Source organism: Dromiciops gliroides, chromosome 6 (assembly GCF_019393635.1).
Source record: "Dromiciops gliroides isolate mDroGli1 chromosome 6, mDroGli1.pri, whole genome shotgun sequence".
Taxonomy (NCBI): domain Eukaryota; kingdom Metazoa; phylum Chordata; class Mammalia; order Microbiotheria; family Microbiotheriidae; genus Dromiciops; species Dromiciops gliroides.
In genome coordinates, this window is record NC_057866.1 from 258517555 (window position 1) to 258540136 (window position 22582).

The following is a 22582-nucleotide window of genomic DNA, read 5'->3' on the forward strand; positions in this document are numbered from 1 at the left end:
GGGGTACTGAGTGCTGTGTTATTCCAGGACTCCAAAAGTGGTCTGATCCAGGACAAAGTCAGCTTGCTTCCCACACCCCACCTCCAATGCTGCAATTTCCTGATTTGGGTTTGGGTCTGAGCAATAGGCCTGTGGTCTTGCCTATTTGGAGTTACAGTACTCTGCTGCTATACTCATTAACTATCAGCCAGCTGGACAGTTCTGATGGTTCAGAGGCACAGGACTGTAGGCTCCCCTTTGGTCTGGGATTCCTGCTCTGGTTATTCCTTTTCAGATTTCAGTCTGTGTTAGAGGCTGGAACCCAGACTCCATTCTGCTCTTGGGGTCTAAGCCACACAGATGCTACTTGCTTTTGATATTGTTCCTTGCTTGTTACTCTGGAATGCCACCCTCAGGTGCAGGTCCTCTCCTTAGTTCACCCTGGATCTGTGCTTTGGCAATGGGTAGTGAGCACCAAAACTGCTAATTGGCACCTGCTTCTGAACCCCACACCAAGTTTAAGCTTCTTCATGCTGGATCTAGGATTTCACATTGCACTGGTGCATAGCCTTTCCTTGTACTGCCGGCTAGACCCCCTCCCTGTCTGTCTCCCTGTGCTGACATGGTCAGAAAATATTGATATCTTCTGTGATTGCCTCATCAGTATTAAGTCTGGTTCATTTTCTGGATCTTTTGGAGTTTTGTTTTTTTATGTGTGCGAGAGATCTCACTGAAATTCTTACTGCTCTGCCATCTTGGCTCTAGTCCATTGGAAGTTTTTCTTGTTTTAAGCATTTTATAAAATTTCTTAAGGCTTCATCTTTTTGAGAAGAATAACATCATAACATTAAGGTTTCATAAATTACTTTATTAAAAATATGAAAATATAAAAACACTGACATACAAAATTTAGACTCTTTGTAGCTTTGAAGTTGAAATCACATTTTGGTATGTATTCAATCAGACCCAGCCCTCATCTCTTGGGAGCTTTCATTCATAATGATATATTTTCCTGACCTCGGAATGCTTCAAGTTGCACTTTACTTCTATCATTACTACTGAAATTCTTCCACAGGATAAAATGGATCAGCCTTCACCTTTTAGATGCAAGTGACAACTTTAGCATTTATTATAACAAAAAATCCATATGAGAAAGGTGGCAAAGTCAATGGACAGCCTCGGCAGAGAGGTTTGCCGATTAGTTCTGGCAATGTTTTATCATCTACCATCTTGAGAATGTGGCCATTTAGTTTCACAGATCTGAAAAAAAATGGGGCAAAAGATGTCAATTTAGTTGAGTAATTCATGTTTCATTTATTAATTTGGAGGTTTTTTCTTCAAATTAAAATTTCTAAAAGTATGAATTATATGAATATAGTCTAATTACAAATGTGCTACATTGCACTTTGTGTTAAGGACCATATATAATTGTTACTTACCATCATTGGGTTATTATTTTATAGAGTTATTTTGACTATTCACAGGGAAAGAAAATGTAGCTGGTTTTATTTTCTAAGTGAAATTCAACTCTAGATAATGCAAATCAATCATAAAATAGGGACAATGAATAGTGCACCTGAGCCTGGAGTCAAGAAGACCTGAGGTCAAATATGGCCGGATATGATACTGTAGAAATGACTTAATTTTTGTTTGCCTCAGTTTCCTCATCTGTAAAAAGGGGATAATAATAGCACCTACCCCCCAGGGTGATTGTAAGGACTAAATGATACAACATTTGTAAAGCACTTTGCATAGTGCCTGGCACATGTTGTTCAGTTATGTCTGACTCTGTCACCCCTTTGGGGGTTTTCTTGGCAAAGATCCTGAAGGGGTCTTCCATTTCCTTCTCCAGCTCATTTTACAGATGAGGAAACTGAAGCAAATAGTTAAGTGACTTGCCCAGGACCACATAGCTAATATGTGTCTGAGATTAGATTTAAACTCTGGTCTTCCTGATTCTATCCAGGTGATTTATCTACTTTTCTGACTGTCCTGACACATGGTGAATGCTATATAAATGTTGCTGTTGTTGTTGCTGCTGCTGACCCAGTGATAGTGCTTTGGGGCATATCCCTATAGAGGTCAAAGAGAGGGAAAAGGTGCTATGGATATGAGATATTTACTATTTCGTAGTAGCAAATGATTGGAAGGAAGAGGGCTGCCCAATGATGATGGCAAGTGGCTGAACACTGTGGCATATGAACATAATGGAATTTTATTTTTACATGTTAGGAAATGATGAATATAAAAACTTTAGAGAAGAAGGAACTTTTATTTGGACCTGGGGCCAGGTCTTCCTAGCTCTAAGGTTATCCCATATGCAGCATTCCCTCCTACCTTAAACAAAAAAAAAAAAAAGATGCTTAATAAATATTTGCCATATTGAAGTGAATCTAAGTACAGGATGTTACCCTGAACCTGAGTCAGTGTCATCTAGATGGACTTTTCTCATGTTCTGTACTTTAAAGAGAACCACTCTTTTAATTATTGACCTATGGAATTACAAATTTGATCAGTATGCTTTCTTCCTCTTCATCAAAATCACCCATGAAAAGGTCGAACCCTAGGATGGTACAAAAAGGGCTGCCTTGTCCGTTAACATATACTGCAGGTATCATTCTTCACCCAGATAGAAATCCATCTAGAGCCACATGCTATAAGCAGAACCAGGAGAATGATTTACACAATGGGCAAAATAACATAAGGAGAATAACACTGAAAGACTAGAACTTGGATCAACACAGTGACCAACTGTGACTTCAGAGGACTGATGCTGAAACATGCCCCCCATCTCTCAGAGGAGAGGTGCTAGACTACAGATGGGGAATGAGGAACATATTTCCAGACATGATTTATTTTTCTTGACTATATTTATTGGTTACATTGAAGGATTCTTTAAAAAATATATTGATATCCTTTGATTTTTGGATCATCTTTATTTTCAAATATAGTTCTTTCATTTCTCCTTTCCTCCTAGAGTCACATTACTAACAATGGAAGATTTTCTTTGAAATGATGGGGTGGGAGTTAGGAGTAGAGTCATTTGGAGTTGATTGGGATCTTTTTTAAAAAAAAGAAAAGGTATTTAAATAAAACATTTAGAGAGGATAAGAGAGTAAAACCAATGTTCAATAGTTTCTCTCTCTCTTCTTTTTTTTTTAGTGAGGCAATTGGGGTTAAGTGACTTGCCTAAGGTCACACAGCTAGTAAGTGTTAAATGTCTGAGGTCAGATTTGAACTCAGGTCCTCCTGACTCCAGGGCGGGTGATCTATCCACTGTGCCACCTAGCTGCCCCTCAATAGTTTCTTTTAATTCTATGTAATTAAAACACCAGTTAAAGAAATAGAAACCTTGACCAATGGAGCAGAGTAGGTTAACAAGATCTAGAAAAAAAAGGTACGTAAGAAAATCAATAGAATATGTTTTCCCACGATTTTCTTGTAAGAAGTAAAATCAAAATAGTATGTTCTTTGGGAGGAATTTAAAAAATTCTAACTGACATTGTAAACAGAAAATCCTTAAACCTGTTCTTGCCTGGTAAAAGCTTGGTTTAATGTGGAATCCATACATCCAAAAGGATCTTTTTTACCTATGTTATTTATAGACTTGGCAGTTATGTGGCCTTCAAGATTCAAGATGGGATTCCAAGGCTGACATGGCAACTCTGATACCATGGTTATTATTGCTTGGGTACAAAAGCAAATACTGTGACCACCAACCATCAGGAAACCACAAGTACTAAATGTCATCTCAGTATAAAATAAATGATAGTCTGTGGCTTCACAGAAGAAATGCTTGATAAAAGTATTTTGCTAAAAGTTTCCATTTCAGAGAGGTGAACATAATTTATCTGTGTAGTTTCCCAGTAAAGATGAATTAAACAAGACTGGCAGTATTTGGCTTGATATAATTAGGTCAATTTCTATTTGGGTGAAGAATGGTATCTATAATGCATCATCATCGTAATAACTATACCTGCTGTGGGGAATGTGATATAGCTTATTAGAAATGAAGACTTATTAGAAATAAAGACCTTTTGGAAGGCCTGGATTAATTGATCTCTGAGGCGGCATCCAGCTCTGGGATTCTATGATTGTATTTGGCCGCCAAAGAAGGTGATCCTATTGTGTAATACGAACGAGAATGAATGGATGAACCACCTGAAGACAGCATGGTGTAATGGAATAAAAGCTACTTTTTGGTTGTTTTAACCATTAAGACTATGCAAAGCTTTATTTAAAAACAATCAGGAGGCAGCTAGGTAGTACAGTGGACAAAGCACCGGCCCTGGATTCAAGAGGACCTGAGTTCAAATCCAGCCTCATATACTTGACACACACTAGCTGTGTGACCCTGGGCAAGTCATTTAACCCTCATTGCCCCAGAAAAAAAAAATTGAGGATCTGCTATTTTGGATCTGAAGAGAAACCAGAGTATAACGATCTACTATTTTAAAACAAGCAAAGAAACAAATAGCTGACCAAGCAAGAGATAGTGTCTTTCAGAAGAGTTTCCCATCTCTTAAAGGAAGGGAGAACATTAAGTACAAAAAAGTCAGGATATCCGTTTGATCCAGACTTTACCACAGTATCTCAATTTAGTCATCCTGTCATAAAACCAAGACTGAGGCAAGGACATTTACTTAAGGGTTACCCAAGGGTGATGTAGATTAGTCTGACTTAGCTGCATAGCATCGTAGCTGGATGTAAGAGCATATCATTTATTGATACAAAAGCTACGGATCTAGTTGGGGTTGGGACTGGAATATGTATTTCCTGGATTTAAGAAAGGAGAGAGGTACTTAGGTCAAATTGTCTTCATCACTGGTGATTGCAAAGTATTGGGGAAAAAATAGAGGAAGACCTCTGCACATTGGATGGATGGATCCACAAGAGAAGACTGACAGTAAGAAGTAAATAAGATTCATATAGGAAAGGAAGGGCAAAGGATTAATACTGCTTGAGGAAATGTACACACAGAGACAAGTTTATAAATCAATTTGGGGCGGGGGCAGCTAGGTGGCACAGTGGATAAAGCACTGGCCCTGGAGTCAGGAGGATCTGAGTTCAGATCCAGCCTCAGACACTTGACACTTACTATCTGAGTGATCCTGGGCAAGTCACTTAACCCTCATTGCCCCATAAATAAATGAATGAATGCATAATAAATAAATAAATGAAAGAATGAATAAATAAATCAATTTGGGTATATATTCTCCATCAGTGGGGAATATGTGCCAAAACTTAGGTAACTGCTCCATACGAGGAATAGGCCAAAGAAGTCCCTAAGAATTTTAAGAGAAAGGAGAAATGCAGCATAGTGTATTTTACATCATTTTTTCGCAAATTTGATCACAATCTGAAACAGTGATTTTATCATCAAACTTGTCAAGTTATAATACTGTATTTTCAAGTATGGGGAAAGTTAGAGAGGATCCCATCAGCTACTTAAATTTTTCATTTTTCATCCATATATACGAATATTTAGAATAGAAAAGGTTTTTTCCAACATTAAAATATGAGTATACTCATCTACTCAAGATTCACATATCCATTTCCACCATTCTCTGACATTTTCTACTATACATTAGCACAGTTCCTGGTATATAGTAAGTGCTTAATAAATGGTTGTTGACTCAACATTACAAGAGACAGATGAAGTTGGGATTTTTTGTTTTTTAAAGTTAAACCCTAAGTATCACAATCTCTAGAAAGGTCCACCTTAATGTCTCCTCAATTTGTGGAAGTGACCATGAGCTCATAAAAGTAACAAGAAACTGTGGAGGGAAAGGCAAGTTTACAAAAATCTTGGTCCATCAGTATATGTGACTTAGACAGTAGGGAAGGATGCAAAATGTCACATACACTTTCATGTACTAAATTGGGAGTGAGAAGCCCAGGGTTCAGATCCCATTTCTGCTGTTTAGTACTCGAGTGACCATGAACAAATCACTTATTGTCTCTGGGCCTGTTTTCTCACCTGAAAAATGAAGGGAGCAGATTATCTGGCCTCTAAGCTTCCTTACAGACTGAAATTTATGATCCTATTATCTACATCTATATAGACTTAGCTAAGTCTGGTGGCTACCAGTGTATTCCCCTCTCTGTTCATTCTCCCTATTTCTTGTTTCATCCTTTTTTTTTTGTGTGTGAGGCAATTGGGGTTAAGTGACTTGCCCAGGGTCACACAGCTAGTAAGTGTCAAGTATCTGAGGTTGGCTTTGAACTCAGATCCTCCTGACTCCAGGGACTCCACTGCGCCACCTAGCTGCCCATGTCTTGTTTCATCCTTTGAAGAAGCAAACCCCAGGGGTCCACCAGGAACATGCTTCAGAATTCTTTCCAAATTAGTATATAGCTGGAGTGACAGAATGTAATACATTTCTATAGGTTGTGGGCATCAGGGCAATGTGGCACCCAGAATTTGTCAAGTCCTACTGTGACATATGTTTGCTAAATTCCTATGTACGGTTATCCCTTCTGCATTGTAGGGGTTAGGGGTGCAGCGTGGCACCCCCATATTCTGGAAAATCTGAGTAAATTCTTTGCTCTCACCCCTCTTTGTACCAGAGAAGAAGTCTGAATTCTTATGGTATTAAAAGATAAAATATGTTGATCTTATATAATACTACACATATATTTTACACATTTCTGAATTTCTAAGTTTTTTCTGTTTGCTGGCCTTCCCGTGGTGTCTCTGTAAAACTCCTCGAAAAATCCCATTTAATTTCTTATGCTGATCCATGATAAATTGAAACCACAGTGGGGAAAGTTGTGATGTGGAAGGCATAACTGTATAGGATTTTTCTTAAAGCAGGGAAACATCTGTAATGCTACAACTTGGCACAAATTCAAAAGGCTAATAACTCACTTTTCATTAAAAATGCCTCTAATCAAAAGGAAATGCACTCAGAACTTGGAAAGGCTGCACCATTTTCACTGCTAACAACCAACTGTCAGCAACACTACAACAATGCCCTGGTCAACACTGATAAATTTGATGGCATGCGGAACATGGGATATTACTTACTGAGAAAGTAGATTTTTGTATCCAGAAGGTTGCAAGATATATTTTTCCACACGTTTATCACTTAAATGAGGAGGTAACTGTAGATATTTGGTATCATTGTGCAGATTAAGAGCATACAGAGTTAAATCTCCTTCTTTGTACTTTGGACTAAAACAAAACAGATTAAATTATTAATAGCTTTGCATTTGCCTAGCTTATACAAATTTCATGAGCACACACACACACACACACACACACACACACACACACACCAAACTTTGATTTATTCATTCATTTATTCAGTAGGGAGTTAGTGCATTGAAGAAGACCCTTGAAAAGAGACAAAAGCTGTTGATGTCTTTGTTTCAATATTACCATGTAGAAAGGCACAATGAAATAGTAATCCTTTAAGGATTCCCAGCTGTGCTGCTGGAGACCTTCCCTCTACTGATACAGAACCCAGCCCAGTATTTGAGAGTGTTCCTAGCTCTGTGATGTGCCCCTAAGAACTTAGCTGGGAATGGTTCTCAGAGAACAGCTCTAGGACCCATCTATAAACCCCACACTCAAAGACTACATGATTTTGGGAGGATCTGCCAGAGCTTGTGTTCAGCTAACACTGCCTTCAAGAGCCTCGGGCCACACCTCTCTCCAAGTCCCTGGCAGCTTGCCACTTGCATAACAGCCTCTCTGTGCCAAGTCTAACATGCAGTGAGCCAAGGTCAAACCATGTTGACTCCTAATTATATGGGGGTGTCAGGATCAGGGCCTGCTGGCTACTCCTGGGAGCCTGTAGCTGTCACCAAAAGGGCATCTCAGACTGGCATTTTCTGGGCTCTGCTGTCTTATGAATGGTTACAGGGGCAAAAAAAATCATTGCATTATTACTGTCTTCATTAAAATCTTTCTCTGAGGCCTAAACATGGATTGGAGATGACTTTGGGCTCTTAAAGGTCATACTAGTCAGTCAAAAAATATTTATTAATGCCAGAAAAACTGGGCATGCTAATTAACACAAACATTTTATTATAATTATACTCTGAAATAAAAATGGGCATCCCATCCCCATTTTCTTTGCTTTAAGGACATAAAAAAAACCTCATGTATCAGTTGTTGCATCTTGATCTTCAAGGTATTCTGAAATTCTGGTACTCCACATTCTATTGGGTTTTATCATCCTGGAAAGGCTTTGAATGGAGATCTTAAAGTGACTCTGTCACTGCTATGTTAGGACAGGTTTGTTATTAGAAGGTTGGCCAACAGAAAATGACATGGGTTTCAGAGGGCATGGAGGAAGAGGCCACAGAAGCATGAGACTATTTGCTCAAAGACTTTGAGGAGTTGTGATCTATGAAGATTGAGAGTTTAGTCAGTCACTAACACAATAACAGTTCATTTGTAGTGGTGCCCCCAAAGCTCGGTGCCTTGTCAAGGGAAGTTCTGAGGATGTGGGCACCTGCTGGTTAGGTTTACTCATATCCAAGTTTGGAAAGGAAATGGGATCATCTGGACATCACACGTTGATGCCAATCTAGGTTATAAATCCATTCAGTAGTCTATAGAAGGTTCCCAGTGAAATGTAAAAAGCTATTTACCTTCCCCAAACCTCCCCCAATTATACCACTCCTCAATACTTAGTAGTGTGGTCATAGGAAGTCAAAATATTGGGCTGAAACTCTCCTTGTGCTATGAGCACTCATCTCCAATGAGTGATGGAGATGATCTTGTATTTACATAATACCTGATAACAGGTTTGAGATGATAACCTGAGGCCATCTAATCCAGTGAGACATATTTTATAGAGATTCGATCTCTAAATGATAAAATCCACCTTTCAAAAATGATGAGATCTAATTATTTTGGAGGCCATAAGACAGGACTATGAAATGCCAGGTTTCTTTGGTTTTATAAAAGGTATGCACTCTCAGGAGGAGGAAAGGCATTTTCCCGGGCAGTTGTTGCAGTGGATAGAGTGCTATAGCTGGAGTCAGGAAGACCTGAGTTCAAATTCTGCCTCAGAAAGATTGCTGTGTGACTTTGGGCAATCATTTAACCACTGTTTGCCTCAGTATATTTATCTTTTTTTTGGGGGGGTAGGGCAATGAGGTTTAAGTGACTTGCCCAAGGTCACACAGCTAGTGTCAAGTGTCTGAGACTGGATTTGAACTCAGGTCTTCCTGAATTCAGGGCCAGTACTTTATCCACTGCACCACCTAGCTGCCCCTCATATTTATCTTTAAAATGGGGATAATAATAGCAATTTCCTCAGAGGGCTGTTGCAAGGATGATACAATATTTATAAAGTTATTTGAAAACCTTAAAGCACTATACAAATGCTAGTTGTCATTATCCTTTTAAAATGAAATTTAAAGCACTGACTATGGAGATTTTTTAGCATTATTACAAGTTATGATTTGGTATTTTCATGCAATAGTATTTGACTTCTTGATTAGATTCTCACAACAGAGCTTGTACATGAAAGAAGAAGAATTTTCCTAAGATTATTTAGGACAACAATAAGTGTGACCAACAATAACCAGCTGAACTAAAGGTCTAGCAAATGTCAAATCTTGTGAAGAAATCACAAGACTGGCTCATAAACTGAGCATAAGATAGTATTCATGTGGGTTAATACCTGCTAGATTTGGTGCTAATTCACTAACAGCACTCTGTGGAGAGCATCAGGGTTATTTTGGAATCTGTTGAAATTATGTAGCACAGAGAAGATTATTGGGTCAGCCATAGAACTGGGTCCATATCATAACAGTATTTTAATAAGGTTTTTGCATAAGAAAATACTTTTGTTTTCTCTGTACCTGTGATTCCCAATGCTCAGCACAGTGACTGGCACATCAAAGGCACTTAATAAATGCTTGTTGACTCAACTTCATTTTTATTGGCAAAATGAACCACCAGAGAGGAAATTTTCTCTGCTAATTCAGATCAGCAACTGTTCTGCAAATGATAATCTTAGAGAGTTACCTGGTGCACTGAGAGGTTAAGTGACTTGCCCAGGGTCACACAGCCAGGATGTGTCAGAGATGGGACTTGTATCCAGGTTATCCTGACCTTTTGGCTAGTTCTCTGTCCACTACATCATGCTTCCTTACTAGGTCAAAAGATGCTAAGAATAATACACACTGGGTGACTGATTGAGCCTTCATGATACTTACTGCTTGTTGTTTGTGCAATGGAGATACAATCTAAGTTTCTGTTTGTCCGGACTTTTCACACTAGCTGCTAATACCTTGGTGCCAACCAGTTGTTTGAACAGAAGAGAGAGCCAATAATCCTATATGAAAAAAATAAATAGGTTTTGTTTCTTTGTTTTGCCAAGGTTAAAGCTAGTAGGCTGATATTTGGGTTAGGTCAGATCTAGGAGCCTTTATTAAACACCTATTAAATACCAGGAACTGTAGGTATACAAAGAAAGGCAAAACACAAAATGAAAAAAAAACAAACCTGCCCCAAACTCCATGCAAACAATTATGTAAATACAAGACAGACAGGATTAACCAGAGCTTATATCAGAGCAAAGACATTGGCATTAATATGTTCCTGTTAAACTCAATAAGCACTTGTTAAGCACCTACTATGTACCAAGCAATGTGATATGTGCTCAGAATATAAAGAAAGGCAAAAGACAGTCCCTGCCCTCAAAGAGCTTATAGTCTAAATGGGGGACACAATATGTAAACAATTATATATAAACCAACTGTAGCTGGGATAAATTAGAGATCATTCTCAGAGGGAAAATGCTAAGATTAAGGGGGACTAGAAATGGCTTCTTGCAGAAGAAATGACATGAGATGAGACAGGAGGGCAGCCAGGGAAACCAGGAGGGGAAGAGCACCAGGATCCTTCCAAGGATCCCCTACTTAAAGGATATATTTTAGTTGTTGGAAGAATCTGAATCAATGTAATGATCAGCTGTCATGGAAACCTCACTGGATATAAGGATTACTTTTCTACATGTGTCTGTTAACATCAATCATATTGAAATCATTTATCTTCCTTGTATATTGTCCATAGAAAGCCAGGCATTCATAGATTTGGGGTACTGCTTCAAGGAGCTTGCTGTGCTTGGTTTAACTAGAGAGATAACTCAGAATAGGCAGAGGGGAAAGGAACTGAACGTATAATTTCACTAGTATAGGAAACTCTCAAGTGAAGAAATTCCCCCTATTAATAAAGGGTGGCCCCTCTCTACAACCCAGAGTCTTGGAGAGTGGCCCTATAATGCCGAGAGGTAACATCATTAAGTATCAGAGGCAGAATTAGAACCCAGGTGTTCCTGGCATCGAGGCCAGCTCTCTGCCTCTACACAAGGCTGCCTCTCACTACATGTAGGAAATAGATAAATTCCATTTTGACAAGGCCACTACTCAAAGAATGACAGGCTCTAAATTATGACTAGACTTCTTTAACAGCATAGACCAGTATAGATAAAGAGCGAGCTTGCTGGGAAATCTACCCACAAACCACAGAAGCTAGGCATACTATGGATACCCATTCTTTCTAACATTTCTTAGCACTGTAACACACATCTTCACTTTTTTGTTTGGAGAGCTACAAGAATGGTCAGGTGGTCATTTGGGAGGGGAGCAAGATGAGCCTAGAGATACTTTTCTTATTTAACTTTAGATGCAATAATCAAGGGTAATAAGATGTTTATTCATACATCTGTGTAAAATTTCAAATGGTGCACCTAAGACCTGAACCATTTTCTAGTGAAAGTATATAAATGAATGGTTTTCAAGGCGGAAAAATGCAAAGAATTGACACATATGAAAGACTGCTAAAAATCATGGCTATTAGAGGAATGAAAATTAAAACAATTCACCTCATACCTGCCAAATTGGCCAAGACAATTTAAAAAATATAAAGTCAAGAATAGAGACTATGAGCATACATGTGTTTTATCTCCCTGACGATATTGTAAGTTTCATAAGGGCAGAGGCCATTTTATTTTTCTTTGAATTTCTCTCAGCACCTAGCACATAAGCACTTAAGGGAGAAAAGAATATCATGTGGCCTGAAAAAAGAATGTTGGAGGGGCTGTGGAAAGATAGGCACACGAATGCATTCACTGTTTTGTTTTTGTTTTTTTTCGTTTTTTTGCAGGCAATGGGGGTTAAGTGACTTGCCCAGGGTCACACAGCTAGTAAGTGTCAAGTGTCTGAGGCCGGATTTGAACTCAGGTACTCCTGAATTCAGGGCCGGTGCTTTAACCACTGCACCATCTAGCTGCCCCAAATGTATTTACTGTTAAAGCAGTTGTGAGTTGGTTGAAACATTCTAAAAAAGTTTGCTACCATGTGACAAAGTGGTTAAGATACACTTTGACTACAAAGGTATATTGTGCATAAACCCCAACAAAATAGGAAGAAGCTCCTTAAGAACAGAGACAGTTTTATCTTTGGCTTAGCACTTAAGGCATACTTATTGATTGATTGAATGAGGCAAAAGACAGAGGTAAGGTCCCACATATACAAAAATATCCATAGCAGCACTTCCTGTGGTAGCTGAAAAATGATAACAAAGCAGGGTGCCCAGTGATTGGGGACTGGCTGAACAAACTGTGGTATATGAACACAATGGATTATTATTACACACAAGGAATATGAGGAATTCAGAGAACCTTGGGAAGAATGATGTAGAGTCAATCAACAGAACTGGGAGAATAGCATACACAATGACCACAATAATGTAAATGAAAACAATGTGAAAAGACATCAGAATTCCGATCAATGCAATGGCCAATCATAACTCCAGGATTGGCAATGAAATATACCTCTCCCCTTTCATTAGAAGGGGGGGGTGGTACTACAGATATGGAACGAGGCACATATTGTCAGAGATGATCAGTGGGTCAGTTTGCTTTACTCTATATCTTTGTTACAAGGAAGGTTCTATCGAAGGGTTTTATTGGGAAATGACAGCAAAGTTGTTTTTTTAATCAATAAAATGTGATGTCTTGGTTTAAAGATAGAAAATCCAAGTATGATTTTTTTCTGGCCACAAAATATGGTATCTTATTTTTGGATATGGTTTTCAACCTTCTCTTGGATTTACCTTATACCATTTTTTTTTTTTTGGTGAGGCAATTGGGATTAAGTGACTTGCCCAGGGTCACACAGCTAGTAAGTGTTAAGTGTCTGAGGCTGGATTTGAACTCAGGTACTCTGACTCCAGGGCCGGTGCTCTATCCACTGCACCACCTAGCTGCCCCTACCTTATACCATTTAAAAACTATTAATTTGGGGGCAGCTAGGTGGTGCAGTGGATAGAGCACCGGCCCTGGAGTCAGAGTACCTGAGTTCAAATCCAGCCTCAGACACTTAACACTTACTAGCTGTGTGACCCTGGGCAAGTCACTTAATCCCAATTGCCTCACTAAAAAAACAAAACAAAACAAAAAACCTATTAATTCTCTAATTTTAGCAGGTAATAAACTTCAAATCAAGAATACATAAAATATATATATACACTTCTGTTTCAAGTGCCTTCATATTTCTCATTCACAATGTCAAGTAAACCATAACAACACAGATGACTGTGATGAGGTTACATGTTATTGAAGAGCTGTTAACTTTCTTAGATTAGCCAGCTGCAATTAATTCACAAAAAGATATGGAAGTAGCAGTTACTTACAGGTAAAGGATCGAAGTTTCTATCTACTAAGTGATAATTTCCAGCTCCAAAGAACACTTGTCTCATTACCACCTCAATGCCCATTTTAGCTGACAGACCTAATTTGTCCAACCACCTATTGAAGAGATAGACAAAGACTATTTTAAAAAGCAGAAGAAAACAATTCAGTTTCAAATATAGCAGGAACAGAAAAGAATCTGTTGTAAATTATAGCTATCATTCAAATGATTAAATATATGGAGATCTGAATTCTGATCTCTTCATGCTATTTTCCTTTACTTTACTGTGATTATTGTGTGTATTATTTTCTCGGTTCTATTTATTTTGCTCTGCATCTGTTCCTATAGCTCTTCCCAAGTTTCCTTGAATTCCTTGCATTCCTCATACAAGGTCATTAGAATCATCTTCCTTTCTCATTCTTTCATATTCCAACAAATTCAAAGAATTTCAAATTAGTGAATAAACTTTAAATGACTAATAAAAAGAAAGGAAACTCACAATCAGGGTCAATCAACTGTCTACTGGGTAGGCTGAACAAATTCCTTTATCAAGTAAATAGATTAGGTTTCCTGCCCATACCAATCCTATCATGATGTAAAAATGAGCTTTGCTTCTTGAATCAGACAAGTAGTCAATGGGTCTATGAGATGGTTAAGTCGGTTTCCAGTGGACGAATGGCGGGAAATGTATAATCACTTGGTTCAGTCAAACCTACAATCTAGATCTAATCAGAGAATTTTATAACTGGACAAAGGGACTTTGAAGGTCATTGAGCATCATGGCCTCATTTCACAGGTTAAGAAACCTAAGCTCCAAGAAATGATGGGGAGGAATGGAGATTAGGACACACCTACTGACTCCCAGAGCAGTTTTCTCTGATTGCCCATTTTACTCCAAGCCAAATTCTATCAAGATTGTTTTTCTGATGAGAGAAATCATTTTAATCAACATTATTTACGACTTTCATTTGCCATGACTTTTCTTGTCAGTGGTGTAGTTAGTATTCTTTGGCACACAATTAAAAATTCCAGATAGGGCTTCTTTATTCATTTTGAAACAATCTTGACCTTCGCCCCCCACCCCCCACTGTCCTGCATGGTTACTTGTTTTGTTCTTAGAACCTAAAAAGAAAAAGGAGTACATGGAGACTTTCCCAGAGGATAATAGAACCCTGATGACAACTATTGGCAGGAGTGCTGGTCTTCCAAGGCAGTGGAGTCCTTTAAGTGCAGAGCACTTAGCTGAAGTGCATTTTGTGTAAAAACAATGTTTTGTGGATCTTTGGTGGCCTCTCTTAACCTTTTGTAAGATGTGGATGGCACAGATAACACCAAGCTGGCATCATTGACACAGCAGATGACAGGATCCAAAAGGATCTTAGCAGGCTCAAGCTGAATATAATAAGAAGAAATTCAACAGAGATCAGCTGAAAGCCTTGTACATATGAAGAATCCCCTGCATAAGCATTCAGTGGTACAGGCATGATCCTGAAGAAGATAGGAGTGGGGAGGGGGGTGATTTAATAGATTATAAGCTCAGTAGGGATCAACAGGGTGATGAGGTGGCCAAAAATCAAATGGGGTGTTGGGTTACATTAAGAAGGGCAGAGCTGGGGGCGGCTAGGTGGCACAGTGGATAAAGCACCGGCCCTGGATTCAGGAGTACCTGAGTTCAAATCCGGCCTCAGACACTTGACAGTTACTAGCTGTGTGACCCTGGGCAAGTCACTTAACCCCCATTGCCCTGCAAAACAAACAAACAAACAAGAAGGGCAGAGCTTCTGAGAGTAGGGATGTGCCAGTCCCACTTTCCCGGGGCACAATCTGGTCTCAGCTGAAGGATGGTTCTGGGTATCATGGCTTAAGGACATTGGGAAGCTGTGAAGAGCAACCAGGAGGGTGATGGGCCTTGAGTCTATATCATATAGCAATCATTTGAAGGAATGGGACAAGTTTAGGATGGAGAGGCCAAGACTCAGGAAGGACATGACAGAAGAGCTGGCCCATGGAGGAAAGATTCGACTGGTTCTGTATGGTGCCAGAGGGCAAAACCAGAAGCAATAGCCTAGCTAGCAGGGGATGGGTGAACAAATGCTAGTATATGATTATGATGGAATACTGTTGTGTTGTAAGAAATGATGAAGGGGATGCTTTCAGAAAAACCTGGAAAGACTTGTATGAACTGATGCAGAGTGAAGTGAGCAGAACCGGGAGAATAATCTATGCAACAATAGCAACACTATAAAGACAAACAACTTCCTCCCTACCCCTACCCCTGCAACAGAGAGGAGATGCAACTCAGGGTGCAACAGGAGGAATCATATATATTTTGGATATGATTGATGCAGAAATTTGTTTTCCCAAACTATACACATTTGATAAAATAGTTTTGTTTGTTGTTTTTCAATAGAAGATGGGAAGGAGAGAAAATAGGTTTTTGTTCATTGAAAACAATCAAATCTAGGTAAAAAAATAAAGAGCTCAACTGGGCTTGATGTCAATGAAAACTTCCTAACAATTAAAGCTGCCCTCCCTCCCAAGTAGAATGGCTTCCCCTCAACCTTAGAGGTCTTCCAGGAGGAATTGGAGAAGCCCTTGTTAAAAATATCATATGCTTTCATGTATGGGTTAGACTAGGTGTCCACTGAAGCCCCTCCCTGCTTTAATTTTGTGATTCTGTGATTCCTTGCTTAATTTCAGTTATCACACTATGAATTCTGAGTTGGGCTTTTAGAGAACACTTGGGTTCCTGGGCTCCTAACTCTTCTAGAGGAAGAACAGTAGATAGCACTGGCCCTGGAGGCAGAAAAAATCCCCGAATTCAAACGCAGACACTTAATATGACCCTGGGCAAGTCACTTAACTGCTGACTGCCTCAGTTTCCTAAACTGTAAAATGGAGATAATAATAGCACTCATACCCCAGGATTGTTATGAGGATCAAATAAGATAATATTTGTAAGGTGTTTAGCATATAATTGACACTTAAATACTTATTTACTCTTTGTGTAGACTGAAGCATATTTTCTTTCATTTTTTCCTTAGTAACATGACTAATGTAGAAATAGATTTCCTGTGATTTCACACATATAAAATGAGTATTATATTTCTTGCTTTCAATGGGTGGGAGAGGAGCTTAAAGGAAGCGAATTAGGAATTAAAAAAAAATTTTTTTTGGAAATGTTTATTTCCTTCCTTCAATCTCCAAAGAATGAGCTTTTTAGCCCAGCACCTACAACACAGGCATAGAACTTCTCTGTGTGTGCATATGTACATATGGAGGTATGTGTGAATATACATATATATATATATACACACACACACACACACATATCGTATATTTATATAGACATATAACTTGCACACATATACATATACATATATATATATACACCCCCCCATACACAGGGTGGGCCAAAAATCATGAATATTTAATAACTTCTTTATTTTTTGTTTTAAATTTACAGTACCGTATCATATACAGTATATATAGGAAGTTAATTTATATTACATGTGAAAAATCAAATCTCATAAATGGCAAAAATAAAGAAAAAAGAATTTTCAAAAAGTTATTAAAACATCAGACCCCTCTGTGACTTTTGGCCCACCCTGTGTGTGTATGTGTACACAAATGCATCCATACACTCATCCATGCATCTATGCATCCATCCATCCATAAAGTGGAGTTACTTAGAGAGATGAATTTTTTGCATATATGTGGCATATGTTATGGTACAAAAAATTTTTAAAGCTTGGATTTTTGGGGGGTAATAATGAATTACTTTTGAGTCTATACAATGTACAAAGTACTAGCTACAATCAATCCATTATCTTCATCCGAATCTGTGATTCAGCATATTGTATTATCCTCTGCCATACTGGGCATCCTTTGTACAGATTTGGTTTTGTTTTTGCAAAATGGATGGGTGTGAGGATATTCTGTAATTTGAAACCTGAAAATCTTGGGGTTTGTAACTTGAGATGAGTATTGACATACTCACGTAAAACCAGCCGTGTACGTGTCAGACAGTTTAGGAGCCCCCCCTCCATAAGCCGAGCTGGTTTCTCCCAACCAAATCTTCTTCCCAGGCCTGGTCTCTTTCACAACCTACAGAAAAGAAGAGTCTACATGGTGACTGCAAATAAAAATAGCTAAGAAAAATGATTAGTGACATTAAACACCCCTGGGGCACATTACATAAGCTCTCCTATCATGAATTGCAGGCTCTTCAGAAAAATCACTTATGAATATGGTCAGAAAAACATTCTGAAAATAATGTTTTTGGTAATTTCCTTTTGGAACTACTTACTTTTATTCCATTACCAGGGAGTGGTGAGAAAGAAGACATAAAGAAACTTTCATTGCAACCCAGGATAAAATTACAGAATCACAGAATTATAGAATACTTTAAAAATTAGTTTTATTTTGGGTTCCAAATCCTCCCCCTCCCTAGAATGATAGAAATTGAAAGTGGGAATGAACATCAGAGGCAATCCCATCTTCTTTGCTCCTCCTGGCTTCCCCGGTTTTCTTCAAGTCCTTGCTAAAATCCCACCTTTTTCATAATGCCTCTCCTGATCCCCTTAATGCTAGAGCTTTCCCTCTGTGATTATCTCTAATTTATCCTCTCGATATCTTATTTGTAATAGCTTCTTGTATATTGTCTCCCTCATTAATCTGTTTTCTGAGCTTAGCTATCACTCAACTGAAATTGTTTAGAAAGGCCAAGGGCCATCCCTAGTTGTCTTGATTTTTGTCTTGCCACTGGACTTTGATGACTCTGGAGGAGAGAGTGAGGCTGATGTCTTTGCACAGCTCTGCCTCACTTAATTCCAATTCAGGTACAAGTCAAGACATCACCCTCGTGACATCGTTGGTCCTCTGAGAATGGAGGATGAACAACAACAGAGTGTGAGCTCCAAAGGGCAGGAACAGTCTTTTGCCTTCCTTTGCCTCCCCATCTCTTAGCAAAGTGCCTGGCATATAGTAGGTGCCTAATGAAGGCTTGCTACCTAACCGACCGACTGACTGACAAATAGTACCTGGACACCTACCTCCTACATCTTATCTGACCACTAGTCAGACAGGTTTTGTTATTTATCTCCATTGAGAAGGAACCCTCCAAACCTCTTGAGGTAGCCATTACATTAAAAAAAAAAACCACATTTATCTTATCTTTGATTTATGGACTAAAAAAGGCACTTCTATAACACAGTATAATTTTAAAAGATGAAACTGCAAACCTATTATGTACAACTCGCTATTCCTTTTGAATATATGTTATCATGTAAATTTCTTTCCCCCCTTTCCCCCCTCCCCTTCCCTGCCCTAGAGATGGCTACCAATAGCTATAAATATGTATATAGATATATAGATGGAGATAGAAGCAGAGATATAGAGAGATAAAGATAGAGATATATGTAAAATCATCCTAAGCATACTTCTATTTATTAGTTCTTTCTCTGGATGCAGATAATGTGTCTTTTTCTACAACCCAACGCCTGGCCCTACAGATGACATCTGCCAAAGGCATGGTGGTGCTAACCCCTCCCTAACTCTTCTTCAATCATTCATTCAGTAAGAACAAAGACTCTCTGAGGGACTTGTTTTTGCAGTGAATCGGGAAAATTTGACCTATGAGTGTATTAGTCAACCATCTGATAGCAATGTTGGAAGTGTTTTTGGATTTGTGAATAATCCGCATTTTTAACCAGTGAACTTAGAACATGCAAATCTACAAAATACAATTGGCAGGGGGTGGGGGAGGGGCTATAAAAGAAAAAAAAAAGTACCTGAAAAATTTTTTGTGCTGAGAAAATAAATGTATCCAACACTTCGGGGTTTAAAAAATCCTCTTGGGTAGCATTTCTTCCATTCACATAGTAGCTGAAATAAACACATATAAATATAATATATGCAGATTTTTTTAAAAAATAGAGTTTAAAAATTTTTTATTTTTATGGAAACCAGTCGCTGGGCTGGAGTAGAACAATTATCTAAGCTAACCTCAATATTTTAAAACTTATTAATGATTTATTTATTTATCAAACACATATTAAATGCTTGCTACATACAAGGCACCATTCTAGGCACAGAGGGACATAGAGAACTACATTAAAAGGCTTAGGTTTCAGGGGGGCAGCTAGGTGGCACAGTGAATAAAGCACCAGCCCTGGATTCAGGAAGACTTGAGTTCAAATCCGGCCTCAGACACTTGACACTTACTAGCTGTGTAACCCTGGGCAAGTCACTTAACCCTCATTACCCTGCAAAAAAAAAAGGGGGGGGCATAGGTCTCTAAAAAGAAGATGAGAATCTTCTCCTTTTCTCTTTGGAGATGGGAACTCTGGTACCAAACTCTGAAGATGCTCTTGGATTCCACCAACTGGCTTAACTGCTTTGTTTTTCTCTTTTTAATTCCTTGCTCTAGGGGATGGTTGTCAAGGTAGATGAGGGAGGAGGAATATACATGGAAATGAAGGCAATGCAGCAACAAAAGACGATGCCCCTGCCCTAGGAGAGTTTATAATAGCCAAGGTGCTCTCCTAGGTACCCATGGAATGTAAAAGACAGAGAAGAAAGCCTCCAATGTGTTGGCTATTGCTACCACTGCAGATTTACCTGAGGGGTGATGTGGGGTCATGGATCTGCAGTAACGCGGAAACATCCCTAGACTTGGCATAGGACCTTGCAGACTGTAGATGCTTAATAGATGTGGAAGTCAAAACGACTAAAATGGAAATGTTTTCCATGATTTCACACGTGTAACCTATATCAGATTGCTTACCGTTTCAGGGAGGTAGTAAGGGAGGGATGGAGGGATAGAATTTGGAACTCAAAACTTTAAAAAAAAGTTTTTTAAAATTCTCTTTACATGTAATTGGGGAACTCAAAAAAATTAAATAAATAAACATGTAATTGGGGAAAATTTTTAAAATATTTTAAAATGTGGAAGCAACAATTTCTATATGAAATATAGAATAGAAAATTAGGATCACAAATGACTAGTAATCTTTCTGTAATAGTATTAAGAGCAGAAAACATACTTACTGATGCCATGTGATTGCATCAATTACTTCTCCCCCGACATTCAGGAAGCTAAAAACAAACAGCCATCATTAGATCATTTCTCAGCCCTCATATGAAAATGCTGAAATTGGTTTCTAATGGTGTTTATTAACAAATTCAGTCAGTGAGCTGGTTATGAAATCTGGAAATAAGAATCCCTGTGACATAGGACATTGCAGAGGTATCAAGGCATCTAAGTGGTATGGTGCACAGAGTGCTGGACTTGGACTCATGAAGTCCCAAGTTCAAATCTGACCTCAGACACTTACTATCACTTAATCTCTCTTTGCCTCAGTTTCCTCATTTGTAAAATGGGGATAATAATAATAGCACCTCCCTTCTAGTCTTGTTGTGAGGAACAAATTAAATAATATTTCCAAGTACTCTGCAAACTTTAAGGCTTCAAAACTTGAAATGGCACTAGGAATTTTGGGACAGACATCCTGTATGGATGTCTGATTCCCTGGTGATCTCTGTTAAGGACACCTCATGCCCCTGTAGACTTGCCAAAGTCTGGCCACACCTCAATTGTTTCACTTCAGCAAAGCTTTGAACTGAGTGGGAATTCCCATTTGCTTCTTACTTCCTCCAGATTGAATGAAGTAGAGACTTCTGTCTGTGCTCCCCACAAAAAGAGAAGCCCTTCCTACTTCTAGCAATGGTTGCACCAGCCTGAACTTGGCCCTTTGCTTCCTTTAAAGGAAAAAAGAAAAAAAACAACACCTTTCTTACCTCCTTAGCAGCTTCTCACTGTTCTTCCGAAGTTGACCAATATCGGGTCCAAAGAGTTTTGCGTTTTTGAAATAGTATGTTTTTAGAAGTGAATGCAATTTAATAAAATCTTTTCCTAGTTGGGACCCTTTAATATATATGCCAGACTTCTTCCTAAAGCTGTTGGGTTCTGAAAGACAACAATTCTCTATATATAACCCCTTATCTCCAAAATGTATATCTTCCATAAAGATGAGATGACTTCTAGATACTAAAGGAGATTATAATCTCTCTTTTTAAAAAAATAATTATAACACAACAAATATTCAAAATGAACTGCAGAGAAAACCTTACCTGTGAAATCCACTATAAGGCCAGGAAAAACTGGGGAGTAGAAGGGCTTTCTTATCTCCCCAAAATGGAGACTAATTTGAGTTTAAAAGCTACTACTAAAAAATGTAGACTCTCTAAAAGGACTAAGGATGGGGCAGCTAGGTGGCGCAGTGGACAGAGCACTGGCCCTGGAGTCAGGAGGACCTGAGTCCTCCTGACTTAACACTTACTAGCTGTGTGCCCCTGGGCAAGTCACTTAACCCCAATTGCCTTGCCCAAAAAACCCCAAAACAAACAAACAAACAAACAAAAAAAGGACTAAGGATAAGCTCTGTGGATAGTAAATCTCTAGCTAAAAGTTTGGCCTGAAGAATGAGTTCATTGATAAATTTTTCTCTTGGTTTTCAGAGCTTACTTTCTTTTGCATTAGTTTATAGAAGTCTTCCATCACATTCATATATCATAGTTTTTTCAGTCATTACCCAAATGATGAACCCTCAGTTTCTTGTTCTTTGCCGCCACAAAACATCCAGGAATGCTGTTGTACAAGAGGTTTTTCCCTCTTTCTTTGATGCCTTTGAGGTACAGCCCTATTAGTGGCATCTCTGTGTCAAAAGGTGTCTTCTATGTCTCCTGACAGAGAGGGGGTGGACTTGGGTATGGAATGAAATGTGTATTTCTGATCATGGCCAATGTGGGAGCTTGTTTTGCCTGATTCTTTGTTACAGGGGCTTTCTTTTTCTCTTTCTTTTTTTCTTTTTTTTGAGTTGGGGAAAAGGAGGCAGAAGGGAGAGAAAATTAATAGTTAATAATTAAATCGTGTGATGAT

General features: G+C 38.6%; 1 protein-coding gene across 1 annotated transcript in view; it reads right to left on the minus strand.

Moving 5' to 3' along the window:
* Window positions 1-826: 826 nt before the first annotated feature.
* HPSE (heparanase) overlaps window positions 827-22582 on the minus strand; it is a 50252-nt gene continuing 28496 nt past the window's right edge. Inside the window, exons 5-12 of the mRNA XM_043971593.1 lie at window positions 21442-21610; window positions 20692-20739; window positions 19434-19527; window positions 17642-17748; window positions 13643-13757; window positions 10162-10280; window positions 7010-7156; window positions 827-1239 (exon numbers count right to left, since the gene is read on the minus strand). Coding sequence (XP_043827528.1) covers window positions 1080-1239; window positions 7010-7156; window positions 10162-10280; window positions 13643-13757; window positions 17642-17748; window positions 19434-19527; window positions 20692-20739; window positions 21442-21610 — 959 coding nt within the window. The 3' untranslated portion in view covers window positions 827-1079. The remainder of the gene's footprint in view (window positions 1240-7009; window positions 7157-10161; window positions 10281-13642; window positions 13758-17641; window positions 17749-19433; window positions 19528-20691; window positions 20740-21441; window positions 21611-22582) is intronic.